The 13,018-nt window shown below is 40.1% G+C and overlaps 1 protein-coding gene across 9 annotated transcripts in view; it reads right to left on the bottom strand.

Annotated features, from left to right (window-relative positions):
* The window catches only part of PAM (peptidylglycine alpha-amidating monooxygenase), a 199,178-nt gene that overhangs the window by 111,459 nt on the left and 74,701 nt on the right, over positions 1-13,018 (bottom strand). For all 9 annotated transcript variants that reach the window (XM_056106594.1, XM_056106595.1, XM_056106592.1 and 6 more), the window contains 2 exons: positions 9,372-9,457; positions 7,448-7,531 (listed from right to left, as the gene is read on the bottom strand). In XM_056106594.1, coding sequence (XP_055962569.1) covers positions 7,448-7,531; positions 9,372-9,457 — 170 coding nt within the window. The remainder of the gene's footprint in view (positions 1-7,447; positions 7,532-9,371; positions 9,458-13,018) is intronic.

Here is a 13,018-nt window from a genome sequence, read left to right as displayed (position 1 = left end):
TTGGTATAAGGCCAAACTAGAAATCCAACACAATTTAAATTCTTGTTGTTTTTAATAACACTGCACTAGTAACTCTACTCCTTTAGGCAAGTCACTTAACCTTCTGAACATTGTTCTTGAAAAATGCAGGTACTGGGATAGATCATTTCTTCCAGTACCTGGTTATCATTCTACCCTTTTCATCAACAGTGAAAGTCTCATCCTCCCAATACTCCCCCACTCCGCACTCTTCTCAGTCTTAGGTGTTAAAAAAAAACTGCTCTAAGAATCTAAAGAACAAATCCATACACTGCACATATGGTCTGCTTTCACTCCCTTCTCTTCAAAAGAAAATTAAAACGATGGTTTCTTTTCTCAACAACTCCTTAGCCATGTCTCAATTTCTTTCCTTTATCTGAAAACCCTCGAGTAGATAGAGAATTTCACATGGTTTAAGTGCTACCTTTTGCCAGTCAATTCTTTTTTGGAGTTAATCTCATGATCTCTGTCTATCACTTTGTAGTTTTTGCAACCTAACACTCCACTTATTTTGTTTTTAATGCAAAACCTAGAGAAGTACAGCCTGTTTTTGCTGATCCTTCAAAAAGTTTTATCTAGATTAAATGTAAAGAAGAAATATTTGTACACCCATATATATATATATATATATATATATATATATATAGATGCATCCAAGAAAGTTATATATGTACTGGAACTGACTTCTGCTGTTATAGCATTTTTGAATACCAACACAAATTTCGATGAAAAGAATAAAAATAATTCCTTTTTAATGTCTAAGTGAAATATAGTGTGAGAATAACCAAAGTAATTAAACGCATTTTCTTCTTTCAAAGCTCTCCTTTTCTTAAGAGGATTGAGATTTAATTAAATTTAGTTTGGTAAATGCAAATTATCCTGCTCATGCCCCAATTCCCAGGAGATTGATCAGGCACACCTGTACTATGGGGGTGTGTAGAATACCATCAGCCCTGATCAGAAAATTTAGAGCCTCAGTTGTCAGTCATTAATTTGCATAAAAATCAACTGGGAACCCTCATGAACTTTCAGAATACTGGACATAGTAATGTGCTGGTAATATATAAGTCCTATGAAAAAATTAATTTGTGTGTACATAATATTATTGGGCTGGAGCGATAGCACAGCGGGTAGGGCGTTCGCCTTACAAGCGGCCAACATGGCCGACCTGAGTTCGATTCCTCCGCCCCTTTCGGAGAGCCCGGCAAGCTACCGAGAGTATCCGATATGCCAGACACAGTAACAACAAAGTCTCCAATGGAGATGTTACTGGGCCCGCTCGAGCAAATCGACGATCAACGGGAGGGCCTTTACCTTATAATATTATAGTTTTTTAAATTGATATAAAAAGTTTAACTGCACATGACTTACACATAAAATAGAATACCATACTTTTTTTTTCAGAGGCTGGCAAGTTCCCAGTGGCATATTTGATATGCCAAAAACAGTAACAACAAGTCTCACAATGGAGCCCGCTTGAGCAAATTGATGAACAATGGAAGGACAGTGCTACGGTGCTACCATACTTTTTACTGCAAGTTCCATGGCAGTTGAATTTCACATATTTACTTAATAGCTTTGTTGAACCAATGTATGGTTGTAATGGATGTGTGCAGAGCCAGATGAGAATGCTTTTCAGTTTCTCGCTCATGGAAACAATTAGAACTGGACGAAACTGCACTAGCTTATCAATAATGTGAGCAGAATTCTCTGCTCAATTATGTAATAATTTTGAAATACTAGAAGTCTATTGCCACAATTTTTAAAGCTACTCACAATAATATACATTAATGCCATCTTTACATAATTTTCTTAAACTCAAAACAACCACTAAAACCACAGATTATGTGCTATTTGTTGACTTCCATGATACAAATTTGCCTGCTACAGTTGATTTCTAGCTACCAGTACCTACTTTTCTGAACACTGGAGTTGGACGAAGTAACTATTATAAATTGGCTAGCACACCAGTTTATAATATTTTTGAGGAGATAATCAGTTAACACACTACTTTAGAATACTTCAACCAAAGATACAGCAACCAAGGGAGAGTAAAAGTAGTGAAATAGGTGACAAATAGCTGAGATGATTATTACTCCTTTATAGTACTGTTTGAGAATCAGGCAGTTAATGCCTCCCATCTATTTTCCCACAAGAATTGCTTTAGCTACTCGTGGGCACTTGTCATTCCACATGAATTTCAGGAGTGTTTGATCAATTCTTTGCAGAATGTCATGGGCACTCTTATACTGGAACAAAGACATATCCACAGACCAATAGAATAGGGTTGAACATCCTTATACAACCCTCAAATATATGATCATTAATCTTTGATAAGGGAGCAAGAAATACAATGGAGCAAGGAGAGCCTCTTTAACAAATGGTGTTGGCAAAACTGGACAGCTATATGAAAAAAAAAATTGGCTCACACCTTTACCTAACACCATTGCACAAAAGTCAGATCAAAATGGATTAATGACCTCAACATCAGACCAGAATCCATGAGGTGCATTGAAGAAAAGGTTGGCAAAACCCTGAACAACACTGAAACCAAATCTTCAAAGATGAAATGCCACTGACCAAGCAAGTGTAAATTTAGATAAACAAATGGGACTACCTTAAACTAAGAAACTTCTCACCTCAAGACAGTGACCAGAATACAAAGACAGCCTACAGAATGGGAAAGGATATTCACCCAATACCCTTCTGATAAGGGGTTAATATCAAGAATATACAAAGCACTGGTTGAATTCTACAAGAAGAAAACATCCAATACCATCAGAAAATGGGGAGATGAAATGAACAGAAACTTTCTCAAAGAAGAAATCCGAATGGCCAAAAGGCACACGAATAAATGCTCTTCATCACTAATCAATCATCAGGAAGATGCAGATCAAAACAACAACGAGAAATTATCTCATACCACAGAGACTGGTACACATTCAAAAGAACAAAAGCAACTGGTGCTGGCATGGATGTGGGGAGAAGGGGACTCTCCTTCACTGCTGATGGGAATGCCAACTGGTTCAGACATTTTGGAAAAATATATGGACGTTTCTCAAAAAACTAGAAATTGAGTTCTTATTTCACCCAGCAATACTACTTCTGGGAATATATATTGGAGATTCAAAAAAATACAGTATAAATGACACCTGCACTAGTACGTTTATTGCAGCACTATTTACAATAGCCAGAATCTGGAAACAACCAGAGTGCCCGTGAACAGATGACTGGTTAAAGAAACTTTGGTACATCTATACAGTGGAATACTATGTGGCAGTCAGAATAGATGAAATCATGAAATTTGCATTTAGTGAATCAACATGGAGAATAAATGAAATGAGTCAGAGAGAGAGGGACAGACATAGAATGACTGCACTCATTTGTGGAATATAAAGTAACAGAGTGAGAGACTAACACCCAAGGAGAATAGACATAAGGGCCAGGAGGATCGCTCAACAGCTTGGAAGACAAGAGAGAATGAAATCAACTCTACAACACCCGGCAAGCTACCGAGAGTATTCGATATGCCAGACACAGTAACAACAAAGTCTCCAATGGAGACGTTACTGGGCCCGCTCGAGCAAATCGACGATCAACGGGAGGGCCTTTACCTTTTTACCTTTACCTACAACATGAATCTTATTTCCACCCAAACCTTTTCACTATGCTGCATCTTGTGCTGGCTAGCTGGACCTCCAGCTCTGACGTGTATTTGCCCCACTAGATGGCAAACTTTATGAAAGCAAATTTCTGTCCTTCTTTAGCTGTGCCTTCATGCAAAAAACTCTGACTGAATTATAATGAGTTGAGGTGGCTTCTGGACCACAAGAGGAGGATACAGAAATTAGAGAAACACAGAAAGAAAGGCAACATTCTCAGTGACATGGAAAAATGGGAAAAAAGATTTTGAAGGGAATAATAGTGGAATATCGTTGAGATGCAGTATGCTGTCTCGAAACTCGGGAGCAAAGAGGAGGAGAACAAGGACCCCTAACATTAATTGCCACTGTACTCCATGAGGGGCACTGCTGAAAACATTTAACATTCAGCATCCAATTTTAATAGGATACAGAGTATATTCAGGAAGGATTTCTACCCCAAATGTTTTCAAATGGTGGGGCTTAAAAGGATGGAACTGGAGATTAACATGTTAAGTGAGATTAGTCATAGGGAGACAGACAAATAATGAATGATCTCAATCAACTGTAAAATATGGAGAGAAAACAAGAAACTAGATAATACGGAACAATGACCAACTCTTGGTCCTGGATTACAAAACTGATTTTCAAGCACTGAAAAGACGGGAAGGGGAATGAAAATCAAACCAGAGATGACCTCAGGACAATGGTGGAGGATCTGCAGTACCTTCGGGTATCAATATCATAAGCTCTAACACTACTGTAATTTTGGTGTCTAAATTGTAACAAAAACCTTTTTAGAAGAAGATAAAAATCTTAGTTTTCTGGGAAATATTCTCTATTGTAAATCACTCATTCTCGCAAATTTTTAAGGAGAATTTTATGATCCAATTTACCAATAGAGCCTCAGAGAATGTAGAAGCTGAAATTTTCAGAACTCACATAAATGAGCTAAAAAGTCCGGGTGTCAGAAGAAGAAAGAGAGAACAAGGGGGAATGCCCTGCCACAGAGGCAGGGTGGGATGGGGGAGATGGGGGGTGGGGGGGATGCTGGGACCCGTGGTGGTGGAGGATGGGCACTGGTGGAGGGATGGGTACTTGATCATTGTATAACCAAAACCCAAGCACAAAAATTTATAAGTCTATAACTGTACCTCATGGTGTTTCACTAATAAAAATTTTTTTTAAAAAAGTCCGGGTGTCATTTGCATTGTTTGAATCTAAGAATCAAGCCCGAGTGTCACTGAACTGTTCTTCTGGGAACCTGATAAAATGTAGGTGCATCTGAAGTGGTAAAATGAGGCAAGCCCATGTGTGTGTGTGAGCGAGTATGTGTTTATGTGTGTGTATGTGTGTGTGTGTGTGGCTTTTGTGTGTATGTGTGTGTGTGTATGTGTGTGTTTTATACGCTGGTGATATGCCCAACCAGATAGATCATTCTGTACTTAGGAAGAGCCCCTGACCTCCAGTTTATGCATGTGTGGTAGGGGAAGGCCTTCAGAGCAATGACCAGAGGCTTAGGTACTCTTGCGGTGAGACTTGGCACCAATAGGACCAATTCAATGTTCAGGCCTAATGGTGCTAGGGTCACCAGGGCCAGTGGTGCGAAAGGGCCTTGGGGGCAACTTTGGGCAGTGCTTGGAGTGGGCAGCACCTGGTGCTAAGTCCTGATATTGGGGCCTTGAGATCTAGTTTGATGAGCTGTTGCCCTAGCCCCGACCTCCGTTAGATGATCACAATTTCCAGTCTCATGCAGTCAGTGCATGGGTTTTCCTTTTTGAGAAATGAGTTACTGCTGGATACCAGGTCTCTAATACTTGAAACTCTGGAAAAGAGCTGTCCATTTCCCTACCATTTCTGGCCAGCAAAAATATCCACAAGAAATGTGGAACATTGCCGTAAACCTCAGGAGAATTTTCTCTAAAGAATAATACTAGGCTGAAAAATACTTGTAACCTCCCATCCTTACCTTTCTTATTTTTTCAGTGGTAGAACTTGTCATAGATTCTGTATAACAGAACTACGGGGACAGAAACTGGTGTGGAGCACAGGAAGCACAGCCTCATGGGTGGGAGCGCCTGGCAGTGAGACAGACAGCAGTACAGTCCTGCATCTACACGTGAGAGGAAATCCCAACACCCTTGAAAACGAGCCAGTGTCCTGTTTTAAGCTGGGGCAACTGCAACAAAAGGCCCCATGTAGGGTTAGGTTACCCTAATGTCGTTTATAGGAACTGTCGTGGAACAAGCTTATCTTTATTGAGGCCTGTCCAGTCACGACTCTATGAACTACTATGGTCACATTTTATAGATGGGAAGTGCAGAAAGACCTGGAACTTGGCGAGGATGATAAAGCCAGCAGGTCACTGCCAGGCTTCTAGTGTTGGGGTCTGACTGTCTAGCCCCTGGATTACCCTATTACTTATAAGAGCGTTCATTTCTAATTAGGTTCTTTAATTGCTCTGCTTCCCATAAAACATTAGTTCAGAAAATGTTTAATCAGCCTACGCCAAAGAAAAACTAACTCCTTCTAGCCTTGTGGAGGCCCAGACTTGGCTGTGACCTTCCACTGCCCTGATTTCTCTTCATTAAGTTGGTCCCTTTTTTATCCACTTATGCCTATGACTGAAGAGAAAATCCAATTAGGTGATCGCTCAGCTCATGAGCACTCTGAGTGCTTTCAGAATTAAGTCCCAGCAAGGATCTTTATCTTCTAACTGCCACCTTTGTCCTCTCTTCTCATCTCTGGCCACTTCTCCATTTGCATTTCATACCCCCACATGCTAAATTACCAGGAGCTCCTGCGGACACGAGGCTGCTCTTCTCTCCCGTGTGTCAGCACAGGCGTTTTATCTTAGCTAGGTGTCCTCTCCCTTGGCCTGCTTCTCTGGCAGCACCTGATTATCATGAAGATACTGGCTTTGGTTTCATCTTCTAAGAGGTCTTTCCCTACATCATTCTCTCCCTTCCAGGCAAGTCTACGTCGTTGACCTCTCTCAGCTTCATATTCCAGAAGCATTTTTGTTACTGTACTAGAGGGACTGCTGTCTACTGGTCCCTCCTGCCAGAAAATAGCGGTGGCTGCAGGCAGAAAGATTAGTCGACCTAAACCAAGTGCTAGCACTGGTCCGACACAATGATTAGCATGGCATGTTGTCAGGTTGATCCTTCTAAAATTGTATTTTTGCAGCATCACATGTTCTTTAATTTCCCCCAAATGCATAATACGAAACTTAACATCTCATTAAATCCCACTGACCTGACTCTATGTGCATACCCACTGGCTGACCACTCAGAGTGATTCCAGTCTGCGATATACCTAGCAGGGTTCACATTGCTGTCCCTGAGTCTTTATCAGGTTCTAACACATTTTAGAGGACATTTCACCTTCATGGTTGGGGGTTTGTGAAAGGAAAGTTCTGTTTTCTTAACTTTTTTAAACTTTTCCTGTCTGGAAAACTGCACATAAATTACTAGCCCCAGATTTTCTGACAATGCTGCTTGGACGGCACTCAAAAGGAGTGTGTGGAGATGATGATGCAGGAAAAGCAAATCTACAAAAACCGTAAGAAGCACACCAGGGCACGTAAGAGAAGATACCTTTCAAGGTTAGAACCATTTCTTCAATAGCGTCAAATTAAAGGAAATAAAAGCAGTTTTATTCTAGTAGGCAGAGAGCTTGGTCAACACAATCTGTTCTTCATGTATTATGTTATTATACCAGTTAGTTTACATTTTTTTAAGAAATATAGTTTTGAAAGCTCTTACTCCCACTGTTTACAAACTTACCTCTAAAAGCACTAATATCTCCATAGTGGACCTGGAGCACGAAATATTTACTTCCAGTTGCTCCTCCAACTCTAAAGCCAACACCTGAAAGATTTACAAAGGAAGCCTTTACTGATGGATGTCTAACCCAGAACTCATATCAGACTCCGCTCTAGGAAATTCAAAGTGACATAAAGGTGCATGCAATACATAAAACCACTTTCTATGGGTTTGAAAATCAAGTAGGCACTTACCGAAAATTTGCGGTAACCTCCTATCATTCCTTCTCATATCTTTGGATATAAGTTTTTCCCAGCTCAGAATAGAAGAATTTTAGGGAGTATTTCACTCATTTTGAAAGAAACAGGACAAAACTGTTCTGTTCTTATTGATTAGGTAACTGATGTACATAAGCCCATTCACTCATTTTGTTACGTGTATATCGTATTGATTTTTATTATTCTAACTGAATATAATAAATAGATTTTTAGATGCATATCAGAATTATCTTGCCACATAAAAATAGCTACAAAATTTTATGGGAGTGGAGAGAATGTACAGTGGGTAGGGTGCTTGCTTTTCATGTACCTGACCCAGGTTGGATCTCTGACACTTCATATGACCTCTTGAGTGCCACCAGGAATGAACCCTAAGCTCAAAGCCAGGAGTAAGCCCATAACACTGCTGGAAGAAACCCATAAACAAACAAATGCCACACTGAATATCAGTTACCAACCAGATTCAGTGTGTTGATAAATTTTTGGAATTTGAAGGGCTCCTTAAAGTCTTAATATTAGTAGAGTTTACTAGTAAGCAAAATGCATCCTATGGACACTGAGAAAATATTAGAGGTGGGAAAATCTTTTCTATCGCTCTATTAATGGTTCTTCAAAATGCCAACAAATCAGCCAATTTTTCTTGGGAGTAATCACCTGGTAATCCATAAAAGGGATTCTGGGACTGATTTGAAACATTTGAAGTAATTTAAATATAATTTCGTGCTGGTATGAATCAGGGAGGTGAGAGGAGAGGTTTGTGGGTGACAAGACAATGTGTGGAACAACGGCCAACAATTCTGTGTTTTATTGCTGGGTTGCACATTCCCTTCATGAAGGAGAAAAGTACACGTGGTTAGAGACAGCCAATTCCCGCACAAACAGTGTTGAAGTGAATAAAGTCAGAAAGTCAACTGGGGTTTGGCATTATGTCTGACACCTATACAGCAGCAGTCCGAACAAAAAGATGTTTGTTCAAGGAGCAATTTGTTGAATTCCTACCTCCTTGACTCATGAAATGTTGGTGCTATCAAGAACCAGTGTACCTTGGGGCTGGAGCAATAGCACAGTAGGTAGGGCATTTGCCTTGCATGCAGCCAACCCGGGTTCGAATCCCAGCAGACTGTATGGTCCCCTGAACACCGCCAGGAGTAATTCCTGAGTGCAGAGCCAGGAGTAACCCCTGTGCATTGCTGGGTGTGACCAAAAAAAAAAAGAACCTTAAGTACCTTAAGCTCAAGAGCACATGAGGTGCTCTATAGTTTTGTTATCTAAACTCTCGTTTGTATCAATTACTTGCTAAAGAGTGACTGATGACTGATTAAGCTGCAGTAAAAATTAGGTAATGCCACATCTTTCTTTCTTTTTGCAAAGGTTTGGGACCACTCCTGGTGATGCTCAGGGCTTAGTTCTGGACTTCTGTTCAGATATCACTCCTGGCAGTGCACAGAGTTCCACATGCAGTGCTGGAGATTGAACGGGAGTTGTCATGCATGGGGAGTTTCCTAGTCCGCTGTCCTAGTTCTCTGAACGTAATAGAGATCTCCATTCATATGAAATGATTTTGCAAAATATCATAAGGAATTGTTGGAAAGGATTATAATGAAAGTTACTGCAATTCAAAAATGAAGTCGTTCAATATGACCCAATTTTAGGGGCCTTAGAAATACCTTTTGGGAGTCTGGTAGGAGGAGCATTTCTTGCCCAGGCATAGAGAATATTGGCTTTATCTGCACAGGTTCCTTCATCACAAAACCTGAAGAGGAAAAAAAAAGCATGATAAATAAAGATTCATGTATGAAACACCCAGATCACTTTAGGTGAGGGAAGGCAAAGGTGATCAACACATCATCATTGTGGTCATATCCCCTTTAAAACCCAGATGCAGACTAGAGCAGAGTCATTTCTATGTGATAAAAAAGTAACTATCAAGGGAGATTTGTTTGCTGCCTGTAAAACAGTCCTGTGAAGTACATACATGACTTATTAACTGAGATATTTAAATGCAGAATATCAGATAGGAAAGTAAGCATGAATAGAAAGTGCATTTGCATGGAAGGGCCTCAGGGGAATCTGCAAATAGACTAGAAGAAATGGCATCTACATATCCCCTTTGGGAAGTGTTGTCCAAAATCTTTGGCCACAGCAAAGAAGAGTCTGCAGTGCCTAGACTCAGGGGGGTGCACTTAATAACCACATCTCACGAAAGGGGCTTTTGTGGGGTTATGTACATGAATACTAGTCAAGCTACTTAGAAGTCGTTTCTTATTGTACAAGTTAATCTTACTCAGTCTGTTTCCTCTCTTATAAAACAAGGAGAGTTATACTTACTCCACAGAGTTTTTCCTGTAAAGGAAATGAAATATAAGTGAAAGCCCTTCAAAAAATCTAAAGCATGAAATCAGGCTGAGTCATTAGTTAACAACAACATTTACTTGATAAAAAAAATGCACTGTTGAGCAGAGGAGTAAGTGGTAAAAGGTACAGAGGCAGAGAGAATACCAAAACCATCCCTTCAAAACTGGGTCTTGAAGCACATGTATAAGGCCTTAAATCCCAATTCTTAGACAGAAATCTACCTGAGAGGGGTGAGAAGTGTGTGTGTGTGGGGGGGGTGCTGATGGTGACATTTGCAAGTTACCTATGACAATAACCAGATCACTAGACTACTAATATCTACACTGTAAATTTGATTTCATAGATTTTAAAGATATGCTTCCAAAGCACATTTTTCCATGAGCTTATGTCTTGATTTGTTTTTTTTTATCAAACTAGATTTGTTCAAAACATTAGTAGATGGTATTTTTAAAAAACTGTGTTTATTATTATGCTTTACAATCAAAGAGATATATACAATCTTACTTGTTTTTATTTGGGGGTCACACCCTCTGTGCTCAGGGCTTACTCTCAGCAGTTCTTGGTGAAAGAGGGTTCCTATGTGGCATGAGTTGTTATCCTCATGAGCAAAATCAGGGTTAGTGGTATACAAGACAAGCACCTAATTTCATGTATACTATATCTCTGTCCCCTAAATGACATTTTTATGTAGATTTACATATATTTATGTTTTGGGAAACTGGCACCAGACAAGATCAGGTGCTGAATCAGATTTGAAATGTCTGAAGATTATCAAGGACAAAGCAAATGCAATTTCTTCGGCATGAGGTTATTCCCACTGGGGAAAAGTCTACAGCCCATGGCAAAGAAGGGGGTTGAAGGCTTATCCTTAAATCTTCCTTAAATAAGGGTAGAAAGAGAAGCTAGAAACCCTGACAACAGAAGATTGCAGAAGCCCAGCAGTAAGAAGCACTTTCCTCCTTGCTGGAAACAACTCTTCACACTTTCCCTGCTTAAAGCCAGGAATGGGGTAGGAAAAAGTACTACATACAACCTCATGAGCAAAGGAAGGAGGTACTGGGAAGTAGGATATACCTTGAAGATTATGTTCAGAAAAGCATTTGCCTCTGTCAGCTGCTGAAAGAAAACTAAGCAATGTGTAGTGTAAACTGAGCAAAGTAACTAGTGTTTTCCTGCTTGTTCACAGCCAGGAACAATATACTTATAAACAAAGGTCATTACTATGCAAGAATCATGTGTTAAAACAGAGGACGGAGTGATAGTAGAGTGGATAAGCTACTTGCTTGGCATGCAGCCAACCAGGTTTCAATCCCTGGCACCCCACTAGTCACCCAAGTCCCACCAGGAGTGATCCCTGATCACAGAGCCAGTAGTATGCCTGCAGCACAGCAAGATGTGGTTAAAAAACCCAATAAAACAAAACAAATATCTATAGGGGTTGGAGATACAATATAGTAGATAATGGGATTGCTAGCCTTGCACATAGCTGGTCAACCTGAGCTCAGTCCTCAGCACCACATACGATCACCCTTGCTCCACCAGGAGTAATTCCTGAGCACAGAGCCAGGAGTAAGCCCCGAGGATTGCCAAGTCTGGCCACCACCAAAACTAAATGTCTGTGATTTCCTTGTGGAAAATATGCTAAAAGGTTTAGCATATTAGATGATGTCTCAGAGGAAATATTCCCTCCTTGGCCTCATGCAATCACAGTTTAAAGAAATTCTTATAAGTGGATAGACACGGAGAGGATCATGCTAGTGAAGTCAGAAAGAGAGGCGCGGACATAGAAGGACTGCACTTATTTGTGGAGTGTAGAATAATACATGAGGCTGACACCCAAGGACAGTAGATACAAGGGTCAGGAGGATTGCCCCATAGCTGGAAGCCTGACTCATGAGCTGAGGGGAAAAGGCAGGTGGAATAGAGAAGGAATCACTAAGAAAATGATGGCTGGAGGAATCAGTCTGGATAGGAGATGTGTGCTGAAAGTAGATAATGGATCAAACACAATGACCTCTCAGTGTCTGTATTGCTAACCATAATGCCCAAAAGTAGAGAGAGAGTATGGGGAATATTGTCTGCCATTAGATGCATGGAGAGGGTGGGGAAGGGGGTGTATACTGAGGAGATTGGTGATGGGGAATGTGCAATGGTGGAGGGATGGGTGTTTGATCATTGTGTGATTGTAATCCAAGAATGAAAGCTTGTAACTATCTCACAGTGATTCAATAACATTTAAAAAAAAGGAAAAAAATGCAACATTTAGACAGGATAGACATTGCATCTCACTATTCCAAGGTACTAAAATGTAAAGATCTCGGTGACAACTTTCATAGATTTAAACAAATATCATAAATATACAATTGCTTAACAGCAGTTTAATTAAGACTATAGTCTTAATTTAAACAAGATAACTATTTCTACCAGTATAGCACTGTCCTGTAGCACTATCCTGTTGTTTATCGATTTGCTCGAGCGGGCACCAGTAAAGTCTCACAACAAATTGTGAGACTTGTTGTTACTGTTTTTGGCATATCATATATGTCACAGGTAGCCTGCGAGGCTTTGCCATACAGGCGAGATACTCTTAGCAGCTTGCCGGGCTCTCCAAGAGGGCAGAGGAATCAAACCCAGGTTGGCTGCGTGCAAGGCAAGCACCTACCCACTGTGCTATCGCTCTAGCCCATTTCTACTAATATAGAAAAAATAATAGAACGTACAATTAGAAGGTACCAGAATGAACTATGACAGGAAAAAATAGTTCAACGAGATTTATTAAGCTACATATTTGATGATCTCGTTTGCTGTTAGAAAATATCTCACATTTCCCCTCAAAATATCATCAAAACAAAATCCAAGCATTGTAGCATAACACATATATCTTTCATGATCTGGTATGTTTTCATACCTCCAGAAAAAGCCTTTAAGTAATGCTCCATTGGGGCCAGTTTCTACTCCT

The sequence above is a fragment of the Sorex fumeus genome, unplaced genomic scaffold (assembly GCF_029834395.1).
Source record: "Sorex fumeus unplaced genomic scaffold, SorFum_2.1 ptg000131l, whole genome shotgun sequence".
NCBI lineage: Eukaryota > Metazoa > Chordata > Mammalia > Eulipotyphla > Soricidae > Sorex > Sorex fumeus.
The sequence above is the reverse complement of the archived record's forward strand: the minus strand, read 5'-3'. Positions and strand labels throughout refer to the sequence as shown.